Genomic DNA, 16,613 nt, shown 5'->3' with positions numbered 1-16,613 from the left:
AACCACAGATTTCCGAGTTTTGATGGAACGCAGCATCACCTCCTGCTGCCTGGTGTTTCACATTAAAAACTTATCAGATTCTCCGTCTCATCTGTAATTGTCCTTGATCATTCTCTTTGGTGCCATCATCTGACCAAAGCAGGCCAGAAGGTTGCTTCCATTCCTTTCTCTTGTGAGTTAATAGTCTCTCAACGAAAAAGTGGCATAAAATATTCAATGTGGTCTAATGTCGAAACAGATCATGTAGAATGAAGTATAAAAGGTATTTGGAGTGTACTATATGGGGAGACGACAAGATTAATTGTTATTAATTTTTTAACTCATTTTTCAAACCACCCTATGCCCCCCTCCCAGCCAAATGTATGTCTTGTCATTGGATACTTTCACAAACCGGCACAGGGTGAAAAACCAAAGTTTACAAGGAGCAGGGAAGGATCTTGATAGATATCGCACCGCACCGATGCGCGTTCAGCGTGAATTGGCCAGGGGTGTGTATGTGTGTGTGTGTGTGTGTGTGTGTGTGTGTGTGTGTGCATGTGTGTGAGAAAGACAGAGAGAAGGTATATTGTATTGTCATGGATATATCAGTAAGACATGGCAATGCAGCATACAAACTGAACAATATAACCAATCATCAGTAGTATTTTGCGCCGACCCCCCACCCCACCCGCACCACTCATATGTCACTTTGCCGCGGCAACTCCAAAAAATGCTGTAAAATTGCAAAATGCACACACTCACAAAAAGATCGATTTCAGAAAAAGGACACATGAAACAAGATTTTTAAATGCCATTTCCAGCATAACCACCATTATGTATGTATTCTGTCCATCAGTTATATGACGTGAGCTTCCCACACCAATTACACCAATAAAGACTTGTTTCAACCAATGAGGACTCGTTCAGAGCGCATATCTCATGCATATTCATATGTGTCCAGATAATAAATCCACATCCTACTTTCTCTCCTCCTTCTTCCTAACAGCTAAATAAAGTAATTTATTCTGGAATATGCAACTCATTAAAACACTATAGTTGCTCTGTTACTCCTGCCACGATTATAAAAAATAATGTCGGGAAATTAGTTATTGTCTTCTTTTTAAGCGCCCACTTAAATATGGCTGACGTTAATTTGTTCAGCAGGGCTTTTATGGGAAAGGGAATAGGCTGATAATAAACCACATGGATTATTTATGTTGCTTTTGTTTTTGTGCAAACACTGCTCTGCGAAGCAGAGAAAAATCATATGAGAAATAATATATTATATATTTCTTACAGATATCTAAATAAATCATTTGCCAGACATTGGGCAATTTGTTTGACATTGCATGCAGTTTGACAATGCATGATCTAATAGAGGCTCCATGCAATATTAGAATTGACGTCTGAATCTGGCTTTATTATAATGGAAGAAGAAGTAAAAGCAAAATCTCGGAACACTTGAACCGTTTTGTAGACTGTTTGGATTTGGCAAAGGGGAAATATTGGGCAGCCCTGTGTGGTGTCTTGGAATGTGTGTTGTCCCAAGACAGCCCCATCGTATAAGACAATTACTAAGAGACGGTGCCAGAGGTCCCGAGAGAGAGAGCACATCACCAGGGGTCCTGGTGATAAGGGAGGTGAAATGTGACCTGTGACCTATGTAGGGGAACCAAATGGTAAATGTTGTCTGTGGGCAAGCATAAAAGAGGACGACAGAGTTGCATTCGACAGAGAATACTTCCGTCTTTGTTCTCTCCCAGGCTGTCGATGGCAAGTCTGGTCTGATGCTGTTCTTTTGTAATAAATCTATTATTTTACCCAAGTCAGCGTCAGCGGTTTCTCCTTCTTCATCAATACATCAAATTCATCAAGAAACTACACCTGCAATAGAGAGGAGAAATGTGCTGTGAAATGCAGTGAGCGATGGGGACCAATGATCAATCTGTGTCGCCTCCATTTATGATGTTTGAATGTGGGTCAGTGTGGTTCTTCCGCCCCCCTTTCCTTTCACATAGAGAGGGGCGGGAGAGAGAGAGAGAGAGAGAGAGAGAGAGATAGAGATAGAGTTTATGGAGGCCTGATTGCGTTAAGCACTTAGCGTTGCTATTTTATTTTATTTTTTCAAATCTTCAAGTCGTCATGCTGCTTACCCTCAGTCAGCGGGACTATGCTGTGCACGTATGCACACTGTGACACACCAACCCTGCGGGAGGCCGTCATCCTGGGAAACAGCGAGACTTCAGATGAGGACTCACTGTTCAAACACTCACACCGACAAAGCGAGGGGACGGGAAGGGGAGGGAAGGGTGGAGGAGGTGCTGACATTCAAAACGTCTTGCATCGCTGTGAAGATCATGGCTGACTTTTCAGGGAAATGCGGGGGAGAAGGAGGGTCTATAGGGAAGATATGATTTTGAGCTGTATATGATGGTCAAGTAAAGACAGAAATCCAGAAAGCTACAAAGGTTTTCCAAAAGTCTTCCGAAACACTGTCAGAAATACATCCTGTTCTGTAGCAGGCTTACGCAGGTTGCTATGGTGAACAGATAATTGCATTCACTCCTGTTGCTGCATGTGTTACAGTCTTGAGGTTCGTGGGTCCGCTGGACAACGTCTACTCCTGCAGCTTCGTCCAGATGTTGGAACAGAGGCTGGAGAACGCCTTCGACGAGGCTCAGGACAAAGTTCTGGAGACGTACAGCAGGCTCACCGTCGAGGTACACACTTACACTAATCATCACTACAAGGTCGACTACAAGGTCGATAGGTAGATAGCTTCATAAAAGTAGAATGTATTTAGACTTGAAACACAATGAAGACCCATCATCCCATCTGCTGGGGAGGCTTCATGCAGCGTATAATGGCACCAGTAGACACCTCGACTTTCATAATTTCCTAATGTCGCTGGGGTACTCGTACTATACAATTATTTTTCTTACATTCTTTTGTTTTGCGGACATAGCGGTGTTCAAACTACACGATGCGTCTCAGACGGGGGTGTTCACACTACATTATCTTACACCTGGCGAGAGCCGCATGAGACGAACGGTCTCCCGCAACCACACGTCAGACTTGGGCATTTTTCCATCTGACTTTGCCAAAATTAAACAACAGAAACCTTGCGGAGCTTTATAATGAAATGGGCTCGCTGTTGTAATTGTCTGCTCATTTATTTTGTGTCGACAAAAGAAAAAAAGGACATTACGTAGAATTTCGGTAGTGGGTGGGGAGACGCAGATTACATGGATCAATCCTGCATAGAGTTGGAAGTTAGTGAAGTGCAATGAAAATACCTAATATTCCTTTATTCCTTATTATAACCCTAACCCAAACCCTTTAATATATATTACATGCATTGCATATAGGCTTCTATATATGACTCCCCCTCCCCCTGTGTCTTGTGCTCTCATTGGCTGAAGCTGATCATCGCACTCCTCAACAGGTCCAGATATTTATCGCTGCTAGATAAATCGCGGGCGAGGGTTCGGCGAGTTCTTGGATCGCGTCTTTAACAGTTCGCACATAGTGATCGTCAATCACAGGAGCGAGGGGCGATTTGACTCTGATCTGGGGCTTTGGTCGCAATCTCCAAAAAACTGAGAGTGGAAATTCAGGCTACAATCGTGTAGATAGATAGATAGATAGATAGATAGATAGATAGATAGATGGATAGATGGATAGATAGATAGATAGATAGATAGATGGATAGATGGATAGATGGATAGATGGATAGATGGATAGATAGATAGATAGATAGATAGATAGATAGTTAGATGTTTATGCTTTCCGTTTAGTCCTGATCCCCTCCTCTGTCAACCTGCCTCCTCCACATCTGCCTACCTGGCTTCCCCACTCTGTCCCTCTCTTGGTGCGTACTCTTATGACTGCAGGATATATGTGCATATACAACTACAGTCATAAACTAGGTCTCAGCAGACCCAGCAGACTGATATAGGGGTCGTTCATAATTCATCCTCTGAAATATTTATGCGCATGGAGAAATATGTTCGGGATTTCTCATATTTCATATCATCCACTTCATGATGGTGATGGCGCATTTATAATTTTTTTTTCTTTTTCGTTTTGGATCATTTTATCCTACCACTGGAGTCATTGATCTAAATCTCATGTTATTAAGATATCTTGTATCTACTGTATGTGTGTGTGTTCTCAGATCCAGAGTGTGTCCCAGGAGACTGGCTGTCCGTCTGTCTCCGTGGTGTATGTCGTACGGAACCAGGACGCGATCCTGAATGGGACCATCTCCAGCGGCCTCCTCAACCAGCTGACTGCCGAGCTTGTGGGCTACTTCCTCTTCTATCCCCCTCTGCTCATCGCTGAGCGTAAGTACCCAAGTCTTCGGTTTTGAATAGTAGTAGAATATCTAGGACAAGAAAATCCAATACAAAGCGGCATTAAAAATGTCTGATATAAAAAGAATGTTTGAGAATGTTTGATGATGGCATCTTTTGGACAAAAATGGATCATATATTATTCATTATGTCCTGATGAGCCCAAATTATTTATCTAACTCTAACTCTCTTTGGACAACATAGTCTATTAATTTTCTACCTATTATAATAATAATAATAATAATAATAATAATAATAATAATAGTAATTATTATTATTATTATTATTATTGTTATTATTATTATTATTATTATTATTATTATTATAACAATTATTATTATTATTATTATTATTATTCAATTAAAAACATAAAATAAATATATACAATGTTAATATTCTAATCCTTGCCATAGGATCCTTAAACAGTATCTATCTATCTATCTATCTATCTATCTATCTATCTATCTATCTATCTATCTATCTATCTATCTATCTATCTATCTATCTATCTATCTACACGATTGTAGCCTGAATTTCCACTCTCAGTTTTTTGGAGATTGCCGATCAAAGCCCCAGATCAGAGTCAAATCGCCCCTCGCTCCTGTGATTGACGATCACTATGTGCGAACTGTTAAAGACGCGATCCAAGAACTCGCCGACCCCTCGTCCGCGATTTATCTAGCAGAGATAAATATCTGGACCTGTTGAGGAGTGCGATGATCAGCTTCAGCCAATGAGAGCACAAGACACAGGGGGAGGGGGAGTCATATATAGAAGCCTATATGCAATGCATGTCATATATATTAAAGGGTTAGGGTTAGGGTTATAATAAGGAATAAAGGTAAAATAAATATATCTATCCATCTATCTATCTATCTATCTATCTATCTATCTATCTATCTATCTATCTATCTATCTATCTATCTATCTATCTATCTATCTATCTATCTATCTATCTATCTATCTACCATCTAGATCGATCGGATTGGTTCTCGGTATCAGCCAATACAGCCGATAATCATGATTTGGTTTCTGGATTCTAATATTTCCAAGATCCAATGACAAATTCTATAAATTCTAAGAATTTAATTGCGGACAACCATGCAAGAAAACAACTTTTGAAAACAAATTTTATCACTAACTATCACCTATTCTGACCTATTTCAACCGCTGTCGTAATCAGGGCGATTTCCTCAACTGAAAGCCGCCGTCGAAGAAATGAAGCAAAGCAGCGAACCCAAAGCCGCGTTCTCCCATTTGGCCTCAAGCAGCTAGAGTGTAGGAACCGAGAACCCTTGGCATTCTCATTCTGCAGCTATTACACAACAGCTGTCGTCCAGGGCGCTCCCTGCTGGGTTGCTGCTGGGACGACGGTTAGATAGCATACGGTAGCGCACCCGGAAACAATGTGGGCCGGCGAGACGCGGCGAGTTCACCGCCTGGCCGTGCATGATTCATGACTTTGAGTACGTTTGACCGTCCTCCCTCTCCAAAGGACACATTGGGACAGCCGCTGCTAGATGCCGCGTAAGCCCCCAAGGAAGGCCGTCCGAGTGCAAAGCAAGAGTAGAACTAGAGTGCGAAATACCAGTCGATTTTATTTGCGATGCACCTCGCGGTTCGGTACGATGCTCGGTACAGGGCTCACAATTTGACATGTTTATTCACACGTTATTTTGAACAGACTTAAAATCGAAACAAATTTTGACCCGATGACCTCGGAAATTCATTTTATTCCTTCAGCATTAAATGTGGAAAAGCATATCTATTTTGGTTTCAAAACACACCAGATTTCCCCCCAATCTACGTTTTTATTTATGTCATGTTTATATTATGTATATACAGTACTGTATATATATATATACAGTATATACACATTCTATTGCATTATTCGCAGGATTATTTTGCTTTTGATAATTAATTAATTTATATATATATAGATATATTCAGACCAAAATAATCCTATGAAAAATGCAATAAAAATAATTTTCAAATGATGATGTGAAATTTTCCTCCCGTATGTCTAAGAATAAATTACCCCATAATATGTAAAACCATTAAATTGTGATATTTCCTCAAACCATATTTATAATTTATATTATGAATAATTACAGCAGTGTTTTTCAACCGTGGCACTCTAGTGTGGCATGAGAGCTCACCAGCTGTGCCTTCAAACGGGTTGGGTTAATAAATAAATAATGGAAATAGCTCTTGTGTTATGCAATATCAAAATTGCAAGGCTATAATAATTAATCAATTCCATCCAGGATACAAGGTCGATATTAATCAAAACAAGCTCAGTTTTAACATTGACAGTGAAAAATTTAGTTATATAGTACGCCATACTAATAAGCACAGCTGTACATTTTCCTGACGTGGATAGAAGGATTATTTAATTGTAAAAGCGTGTGCCGTGTCAGACACACTGGTTTATAGTTCTCCTCCAAGACATTCTTGATGTGGCTAAAAACCACATGTGGTGGCACAGGTTTTTTTTTTTATTTGGATGCGCATTAGCCCTAATAATAACAATTCTATCATTATTTATTTCATCAGGATACTCATTAGCCCTAACCTGTGCCTCACAAACAGTGAAAAATATAATTGCCTCGGGATGACAATTAGGGATTTAGGGATTTTTCTTCTTTTACCCCTTCATAATAATTAATTCTTTGGACGCATAGAAACACTGTTGCAGATGCGGCCATTCAATTTAGTTTTTGCTGCAGTCGTAGAAAGAAAAGTAAAAAATCCACCTGAAAAAAAACAGCAAAAGAAAGCTGTGTTTTGTAGTAGGGACACATCATCCACATTAGCGCCATTTTTTATTGAATTGACTCTCGGTAATGGCATCTGCAATGGGCTTTAAGAGGTGAAAAATAACGTCTTTGCCGTGCCCTCTGAAAAAATAACTCTTGTTGATTCCCCCTGAATGAGCTAATTTCGTCCCGGCGAGATTAGATAAGAATTTATTTGTTGTTGTGCCGCAAAACAGCCGTAGGGAGGGAGAGGAGGGAAACATCACACTGACATCCACACAAACGCGGTATCACCCCAGAAACCTAATTTCTCCCTGTCTGTCTCTTTTCCGGGTTGGGGGGGAGCTGTTTTTTAAGCTGTTCTCCTAAAAACATAATGACATTTGCAAACAAATCCCTGCAATCATAAAAGTAGCAGCAGATCATAGTCAGAGGGGAAGGATGGATGGATGGATGGGTGGATGGATGGGTGGATGGATGGATGGATGGATGGATGGATGGGCGGGTGGATGGAAGGATGAATGGCTGACTGGATGGACGGATGAATGGATAGATGACCGACTGGTTGGATGTATGGCTCATCCATATGGGATGGATGTATGGAAAAGCGGCATCAAGAGAGCCAAGCACAGCCACAAGCTAAGGAATGAAGAACACTTTTCTGACCCACGACACATGTGGCAGGGCATGCAGGCCATCACGGATAACAAACACACCAACACCACCCCCCCCAACCAGCGACACCTCCCTCCCTGATGATCTCAACAACTTTTACGTTCGCTTCGACAGGGACAACCAGGAGGCAGCCATCAAGGCTGTGCCCCCTGCAGTCCACCATCCCCTCACACTCTCCCACCACGAAGGTACATGCTGGACTGAGCAAGATCAATGCATGTAAGGCTGCTGGCCCTGATGGTATCCCTGGACGTGTGCTGGGCTGCACTGGGCAGCTGACTGAGGTCCTGACCGACATATTCATCCTGTCACCGGTCCAAGCAGCTGTCCCCATGTGCTTTAAATCCACCGCCATCGTGCCGGTACCAAAGATCAGCTCTGCAGCCAGCCTAAACAACTTCCGCCCTGTTACACTCACCCCCATCTTCATGAAGTGCATCAAGAGGCTGGTCATGGCTCACCTCAAATCCTGCCTACCTCCCACACTGGACCCCCTCCAATTCTCCTACCGCCAGAACAGGTGCACAGAGGACGGCGTCTCCGCGGCACTACACGCGGCCCTTTCCCACCTGGACACCTACAATGCTGTTCATCGACTTCAGGTCAGCATTCAACACCATCATCCCCTCCACACTGGTCACCAAACTAGGTGACCTCAACATCAACCCTTCCCTCTGCAACCGGATACTATACTTCTTAACCAACAGACCCCAGCATGTTAGATTAGGCAATCTCATCTCCTCAACCCTTAGCCTGAACACCCAGGCGTCCCACAGGGCTGTGTACTGAGTCCTCCCTCTTCACCCCCGACTGCACTCCTGTACATGGCTCCAACACCATTATCAAGTTTGCAGACAAAACAACAGTGGTTGGCCTCGTCATTAACAACGATGAGACAGCCTGCAGCCCAGTGTGATGCGCCGACAACAACCTGGACCTTAACATCAAGAAGACCAAGGAGCTCATAGTGGACTTCAGGAAGATGAAAAGTGGCACACACACCCCCATACATATCAACGGGATGGAGACACCTCTCACCCCAGCCACAGGCTGTTTGTCCTGCTACAGATACCTCCGTTCCAGGACCAGCAGGTTCAGGAACAACTTCTTCCCCTCAGCTGTCATCCTGCTGAACTCTACACCATGGTGACAGTAGTCCATACCCACTACTGTTAACTATATTTATATATATATATATATATATATTTTTTTTTTTTTAACCTGTGCTGTCAGCATGCTGGGCATACAACACAGAGTATTTGTATGCCATTTGCATCCAGGACAGAGTTAGTCTGCAAGAGGAGTTCAAGTTCTCAACCTGCAATGCAACTCTTTATTAATTCTTAAATAATCAAGAACTGCTGCAATAACTCTGTCCTGTGGACGACCTGTAGAATGACAAGAGCACAGTTTTTGGTTATGGAGAACCACCACCAACCCCCATCTTTGAAGAACTATTTATCATGTTTGGGTCTATAAACAACTGATCACTACTCCAAGAGGGGGAGAATCACCACGGTGAGACAAGTTAACATAGAAACAAACATTTCCACAAAAACATAAACATTGGATGACAGCATGTATTGAGAAACTGAATTAGGTCCAGGAAAACTGGAACTACAAGTGGTCACTGGGCCTCTTCCTGTCAAAGTTATGGCAGAAAATGAGGGAGGAAAGGAGAGGAAAGCACCCCCGGTTACTGGGGTGCACTCCAAGCAGGCGTGCGTGTGTGTGCGTGTGTGTGTGTGTGTGTGTGGGTGTATGTGTGTGTAAGATGTCCACCGGTGAGTGTACATGACTTATCCCCATTGGTACTGGTGTAGAAGGTCGGTATTATGTTGCGGCGCCTCCAAGCAGCGCAAGGGGTCCCGAAGCCCCCGAAATCCACAGCCCCGCAGACAACCCCCGGCCGCAGGAGATCCCTGGGTACCCTGCCCTGCGGCCACTGAAGACCCCTGGGCCCCCAGAGAAGCCAAAGGGCCGTGGAGAAACTGCCGCGCCCAGCCCGAGAAGCATGACCAAGTCCCAGGGAGCACGGGGAAGCCCTGCGCCCCAGGGGCGCACACATACAACCAACCCCCGGGCGCAGGCAGAAGACGCAGCCACCGGCACAGAACCTGGGCCACAGGCGCAAGGCCCGGATCATGGCCCCACGGTGACAGACCGACACCCCGCCCGAGGGGGGCGCCTGGTCGGCTGTGGTGGGGCAGCCCCCCCCCCCATGGGATGGCAGGCAAGACCCCCCCAAGACCCGGGGCGGGCGCGCCCCACTGCAGCCGACCAGGCGCCCCGCCCGCCGTGAGTGCCAAGTGACCATACCTGTAGCAACAAGTGCCCAGCATGGGGCACCTCGATGTTACACCCCCCCCCAGCGATGTCGGCAGGCCGCCAGATATACAGGCCCTCCGCCACCCCCAGCACCCAGACCGCCCACTGCAGAGAAGCCCCGCTGCAGAAGCAAAAAGCCAACAGCTGCCCCCCACACTCCAACACACACCCACAATGACAAGCAGTCCCCCCAGGGGCCCCAGAAGGCACCTGGCGGTGCTCTCCGCAGCCCCGCCAGGTCGCAGCACATCCCAAGCCACCAGGTGCAAGCCGTCAGGACTCCAGCAGGGCCGGGAGGGGGGGCCCACCCGACCGCCCCCCGGCCAACCAGACCGCCCCCCGGCCAACCACGCCCCCACACCGACCCGCCAGCAACCGGCCACCGCGGAAAACCCCAGTGCTCAATGTGTGCTGTTGGTAACTGCAGTTAAAATTGCGGGGTTGGGGGTGCGAGTCCTTCAGGCAAGTCAAACCCAAATCACTCGCACCCCTCCTGTCTCGCAGACCCTGGTCCGATGGAGTGTTGTTCGGAGTAGGATTGGTGTGCCAATGTGTGTGTTCGAAGCTAATGTGAGTGGGATTAAAATTTTGGGACGAACGAGAAGCATGCTTGGGCAGGAGCGTGACAGAAAAGATGGCAGCAGCCTGCCGCATCCCCACCCACCTAGCCTGCACCTCGCCATCCCGCAAGCCCTCGGTCTATTGTGTGGTGTATGTGCTTAGTACGGGTTTTGGCACTGGGAGAGATAGGCGAGTCGCGACCGGATCAATCCAGGGGTGCAGCAGGCCGGGGAGCAACGACGCGGACGCCCTAGCCCCAGACCCAAACGTGCCCCAGTGCGCCCACCTCCCGTACCTGGTGGCAGCCAACCCACAGCGATCAGCCAAGGGCGTAGTGCGTCCACCATGTGCCTTTGCCATGTCGGGCAGCTCTGCGCCCACATCAGGCCCCTGGCAGCCCCCAGCCGCGGAGCGTGCGGACTACAGAACAGGGGGCAGCAGACGGCACCCCCACCCACAGCCCGACCCCCCAGCGACGAGCACCTCGCGCACCGAGAGCGTCAGAGGGCAGGTACCTCGGCCGCCCGGTGGGATGACAGGAGACGACCTCCACCCTCGAAGGAGGCCACATGGTGAGCCCCGCGCCTAGCACAGCCAGCCAGGTTCAGGACTCAGGTTTACAGGCCCAGACGGAACGCCCAACCAGCCCCGGCACGACGGGCCACCCCCTGGGACGCAGAGGGACACGCAGGCCCAGCCACCCCACCTGCGGGGCGGGCGACCCCCGCAGGTGGGGTGGCCCGAGACCCGAACCACCGACCCACACCCCCCGCCCCCAGCCCAAATCCCAGAACCCACAACCACGCCCGGAACCCACATGCAAACGTCAGCTGCAGGTACTCCCGGGAGCAAGTCTCCCCCTCCACCACCCCCGTAGACAGGCCAGCTCAGCTCAGGCAAAGGAGCGGGCCCCACCCCCCAGACCACCCAACTCCCCCGTGGGGCCCCGGGATCCCCCAAGAACACCAGCCCACGCACCACGGATGTCCCCAGAGCCGCCCGGGCAGCCACCCAAACGCGAAGCCCCAGCAGACCAGGAGGGCCCCCACATGCCCCAAAGCGCAACGACATTGCACCGATTTAGGAAGACTCAAGTATTAAATGATGGAGTTATGTCAGTGATTAAAGTAGCCCATATTTTATTAAAAGGAATCAATATTGTTTTGGGATATTGCCAATAGTTTTTTCCATTGAGATGTAATCTATTAATAACTGCAACCATTGGGATGTGGTGAGATTATCTCTCTTTTTCCAATTAAGTAATATAGTTTTCTTGGCCATTGTTAAGGCGATCAAAATGGGTTGGTGGTGTTTCAGTGGTGGGTCGACTGAGGAGAGGTCACCAAGAAGACATATAGACGGGGAGAATGGAATGCTGCTACCCAGAAGGGTTGATAGCTTCTTGGTGATGTTGGTCCACAATGCTAGGATAGGTGAGCAAAGCCAGAAGGTATGAAAGTAGTGAATTTATATATTTTTCAAACACTTATATTTTATCGGTAGGCAGCACTTTACTGCTTCTTCTGCGCTGCTGGTTAGATGCTGCAAAACTGCATTTTGTTGTCTCAGTACTTGTACTTTGTCCAATGACAATAAAGTTGAATCATATGTAATCTAATCTAATGGATGCATGTATGTGTGACTGACTGGTTGGATGTATGGATGGATGGATTTCATTTTCTGCTTTCCCTTGTATTTTTTCTCCGAACAATGAATGCTGTTGTCGTTAGTAATTAAATGTTAATTTAAATGTAATTTAATTGAATAATGATTCAGCATCACTATGGCAACCGGTGACAATAGACAAAGCAGATTCTCACCAACCCAACGCTGGGTTACTAGTTAGTCAATAACGCGAAGCCAAAATACTGAGCATCAGTGACTGAGAGAACGTGAACGCGAACAAAAATGATGACGATTGGAGGATTTTTCGGCATATGTCATAGTAGATATCAGGAGTTCAGGGTACGTCTTATCTGGCTTTCACACAAACCTCCCTTGACCTCCCTTAACACCTGTCTCCCTCTCTCTCTCAATTTCTCTCTCGCTCTCTCACTCTCTCTCCCCAGCTCTGGAATACCATAACCTCAACACCTCTATGGCGACCAAGACCTACTGGGTGATCACAGGTAAATTGCGTTGCACACGCACACACACACACACACACACTGAGACTCATTACTTGGTGATCAGAGGTAATGAAGAGCCGTATTGATTGGAAAGAAAAGTAATAAGTGTAATGTGCCTCAATGTTTCTAAAATCAGCACAATCCGAGACACTCTTCTCGGCTGTCTTTCTCTCTCTCTCTCTCTCTCTCTCTCTCTCTCTCTCTCTCTCTCTCTCTATGTCTCCCTCTCTCTCGTGCGGACACGCTCTTTCACCCCCCCACCCCCCACCACTCTGTGTCTTTTTAGCCTGTGTGTTCCTGGTGAAAACCTATTGATGTATAATTCACGGTTTCCTGACTGGGGCAGGGGGGAGAGATCGTATCTCATCACATCAAGCCTGGCTCTGAATGACGCTTCTCCCACTGTGTGTGTGTCTGTGTGTGTGTGTGTGTGTGTGTGTGCGTGTGTGTGTGTGTGTGTGTGTGTGTGTGTGTGTGTGTACACAAGAGTGAATGTGTGTGTGGATGCACAAATAAATATGCGTAAGTGTGTGTAGGCATACACTCGTGTTTTTTTGTGTGTCTGTGCAGGTACACACATACACCTGTAATTATGCACCTGCGTCACAGTTTGTGTGTGTGTGTGTCTGTGTGTGTGTGTGTGTGTGTGTGTGTGTGTGTGTGTGTGTGTGTGTGTGTGTGTGTGTGTGTGTGTGTGTGTGTGTGTGTGTGCGTGTGTTTCACTAAGCTTGTGAGGACCGGCCTTCTCATTGACTATTTGGTTTAGAAGTGCACCAGGAAAATGCGTCCTCACTAACCAGGTGTATCAACTCGGACCTCAATTTGATACTGGTACAAGAATGTGTATGTTTTGTGTGTGTGTGTGTGTGCGTGCGTGCTACCCTCCTGGGGCCCCGAGTTCTGTGAGCCAATGGTGTTCGAGCTTCATTTCCGCATTTTGTAGTTTTACTCTGTAAAATTTCACCTCATCATTCCACCAAGATCTGTTTCTGAACAAATTGGAGGCGAGAAATAAACAATCCAGTTGCTGAATCTTCACTCATCCTAGATCTACAAGGCTAGCTCTACCTCTCTCCCTTACGCTTCTCCCTTCTCTCTCTTTTTGGCCTCTATATCCTCAAATGATCCTTGCTTCTAAAACATTCTCTCTTTCAGGTTCTGGGTCGGGAGGCTCACTCTCTCGCCTCCCCCTTCCTTTACGCTCATTTTGCCCTCTTGGATTGTCTCCCTCTCTCTTTCTCTCGCTCTCTCTTTCTGTGGACTCACTCTACAGCAGCAAAGAGTTTGCCGCTTTGGAATATTTGCCACTTTTCAAGTGTTTGTCCATTGCCCACTTTGACAAGTTCAAAATAAACCCACGGTCAACAAATACGGGTCTTGAGTTTCCAAAAATGTACAAATACTACATTTAAAGGTTACCTAAGATCTTTCACGGAACTTGTCTGTCTGGAAGTGAGTGGAGTAACAGGTACCTTTAACAGTTTGGATAATGCTATGTTAATACACGGCTGTATAGACACTGATATGCAGCCTATCCTTTGCCAGTGGCACTGGCTAGTCAGTGAGTCAAACGTGTTTGACAACCAAGAACCATGTAATGAAAGCGTTCACATGGACAATTTCACACACACCTAAAGCTGTTATTGCTTACCGGGAAACTCATTTTTGTTCACAATTCCTCGTACTCATACTGCCCCGGCATGTGGTCACCATGTGTCCGAGCTTTGCTGTCGTAGATATAAAGGGGCTTCACCAATCTACCCCTCTCGTCGCTCCTCTCTCTTTCTTCTCTTGTTCTCCCACTTAACTTTCCTCTCCATTTATTCGCGGTGCACATTGTTAACTCTGCTGATTATTCAAAGTTTACATGTAACGTGTGTGTGTTGGTGTTAGGCACTAGTCCAGAATCTCAAGCTCCTGCATAAATTGATTTGTGGTCCCAAATTCCTTGCATTGTTGCCCCCCTCAAAAGAAACTCTTTCCTTCTTCGCCCCCAAATTTCCCTCCTTGACACCCCCACTCCCACCCGCAGTGATCCAGGATGTCGACAGCGTCTCCCTGGAAGCCAACTACCAGAGCTTCGCCAGCCTGATGGAGCAGCGGCTGGCTGAGCTCTTCCTGGTGGCGGGAAGGCAGGGCTCGCGGGCGGTGCGGGCGCGGAGGGCCACCACCGTGGGGGGCTACACCGTGCAGGTAAAAGATCTTTAATATAGGATATTTTCGGGTTTTGGAAAATCCAAATGATACCTAACTTCAAATTATGCTGACAACTAGGGTAACACATATTATAGTAATTTGACATTTGATTTAGCTGTCATTTGTACCTAATTCTACTTAATTCTACTTGTAAAGGTGGAGGCGCCATTGCTTTAATGTGGAATTAGCAAATACCGTACATGGCAAAATTAAAATATTGCTAAATTAAGGAAGGTTATGGTCCTTTAAGACCTAAGCAGCTAAATTTTTCACTATTTTGGTAACTCCTGGTTGGTGTTAAGTTTACAACTTACGAACAAGAATCCTTAAGTTCTATCATATATATCACAGTTTACATTTCATATTCAGAGGTACCAATGAATACCCTTTGAAGAACACATTATAGGAAAACATGTAACATTTGTAACCAAAACCTGAATTTTCAATGAAGTCAAACCCTTCCCTTTTATGACAAAATGGAATTAGATTTGATTAAACCCTGGTGATATGTTCCTGAAATTAAAAACAAAACAGCGATGAAGCAGAGGGGGCTGTGCAGGGGGAAGTTTGATGTATGATGAAAGTGTCATTTCAGCTTTCAAATTATTCAGTTATCCTAGAGTTTCCCTCCCAGGGTTGAAGTTATCTCCCTGTCGCCAGCACGACACCATCAAAAGGAACTATATGTACTGTATATGTACAGTATATACTCTGTGAATGCACCATATATTTATTAATGCCAACTGTACTTTCATCCCCTCTACTATGGCAGATGGTGAGCATGCGTCGTCTGCCCGGCCCTAAGAACCCTGCAGAGATGACCTACTATGCCCAGCTCAACGGGGCGCCCATCACGGGCACCATGGCAGCCAAGACCCTCAGCATGCTGGACTCCCAGACCATGGCGCTGACACTGGGATACTTTGTACAAATACAGGCCGAACGTAAGCTTGAGTTTAAGGGTCATGCTAACAAAAAATATTGTTACGTTATTACTATACACACACTACACATGTTATTACTGTGTAGTGTGTTATATAGGGCTATATATTCAGTTATCCTGCACCTAAAACAGATACCAACAGCTGTTGGTATCTGTAGAGATTCTGTATACATTTGTATTCTTTTGCCTTAAAAGGTATTTTCACTATCTGACCTTGGGTGGCTGTCATCCCACCAATCAATTTTCATTGTATATTTTTGTATAAATACATATGCAATGCATAGTTCAAGCACCCCCCTCGCCATTTTATACATAGGTTTCACTGCTTAAACCCAAGTGTACTGCTTTAGCATACTGTAGGGTTTGGGTTTTTAAATACATTTCCATGAATTTACATATTGGCTGTGTATCCAGTTCAGTTCCCTGTGCCCCTGTGATTCAAATGCAAACAAGTACAAGCTCGGAAATCAAAGATGGATAGATCCGCGATCAATTCTTGGCCTGAAACTTGGGGTTCTTTGTCGATGGTATAAATTCTATTTTTATGGTTAGCAGCCAACGCATATGCTGTCACTGATCAAACATGGAACTGATGGAGAGGATACCAATTTGCTTTATTAGAGGATACAAAGTCTTATTCAAAAGTTATCACTGTTTTCTTTTCAACAGAACTCGGGATCAACATTTG

General features: G+C 45.7%; 1 protein-coding gene across 1 annotated transcript in view; it reads left to right on the top strand.

Annotated features, from left to right (window-relative positions):
- kiaa1549la (KIAA1549-like a) overlaps nucleotides 1-16,613 on the top strand; it is a gene marked incomplete at both ends in the record, with an annotated part of 103,735 nt that overhangs the window by 52,822 nt on the left and 34,300 nt on the right. Inside the window, 5 exon segments of the mRNA XM_080002361.1 lie at nucleotides 2,566-2,699; nucleotides 4,157-4,325; nucleotides 12,727-12,786; nucleotides 14,819-14,979; nucleotides 15,755-15,926. Of these exon segments, the coding sequence (XP_079858487.1) occupies nucleotides 2,566-2,699; nucleotides 4,157-4,325; nucleotides 12,727-12,786; nucleotides 14,819-14,979; nucleotides 15,755-15,926 (696 nt within the window).

The sequence above is a fragment of the Zeus faber genome (assembly GCF_960531495.2).
Source record: "Zeus faber genome assembly, chromosome: 6".
Lineage (NCBI taxonomy): Eukaryota > Metazoa > Chordata > Actinopteri > Zeiformes > Zeidae > Zeus > Zeus faber.
This window is presented reverse-complemented; position numbering and strand designations above follow the sequence as displayed.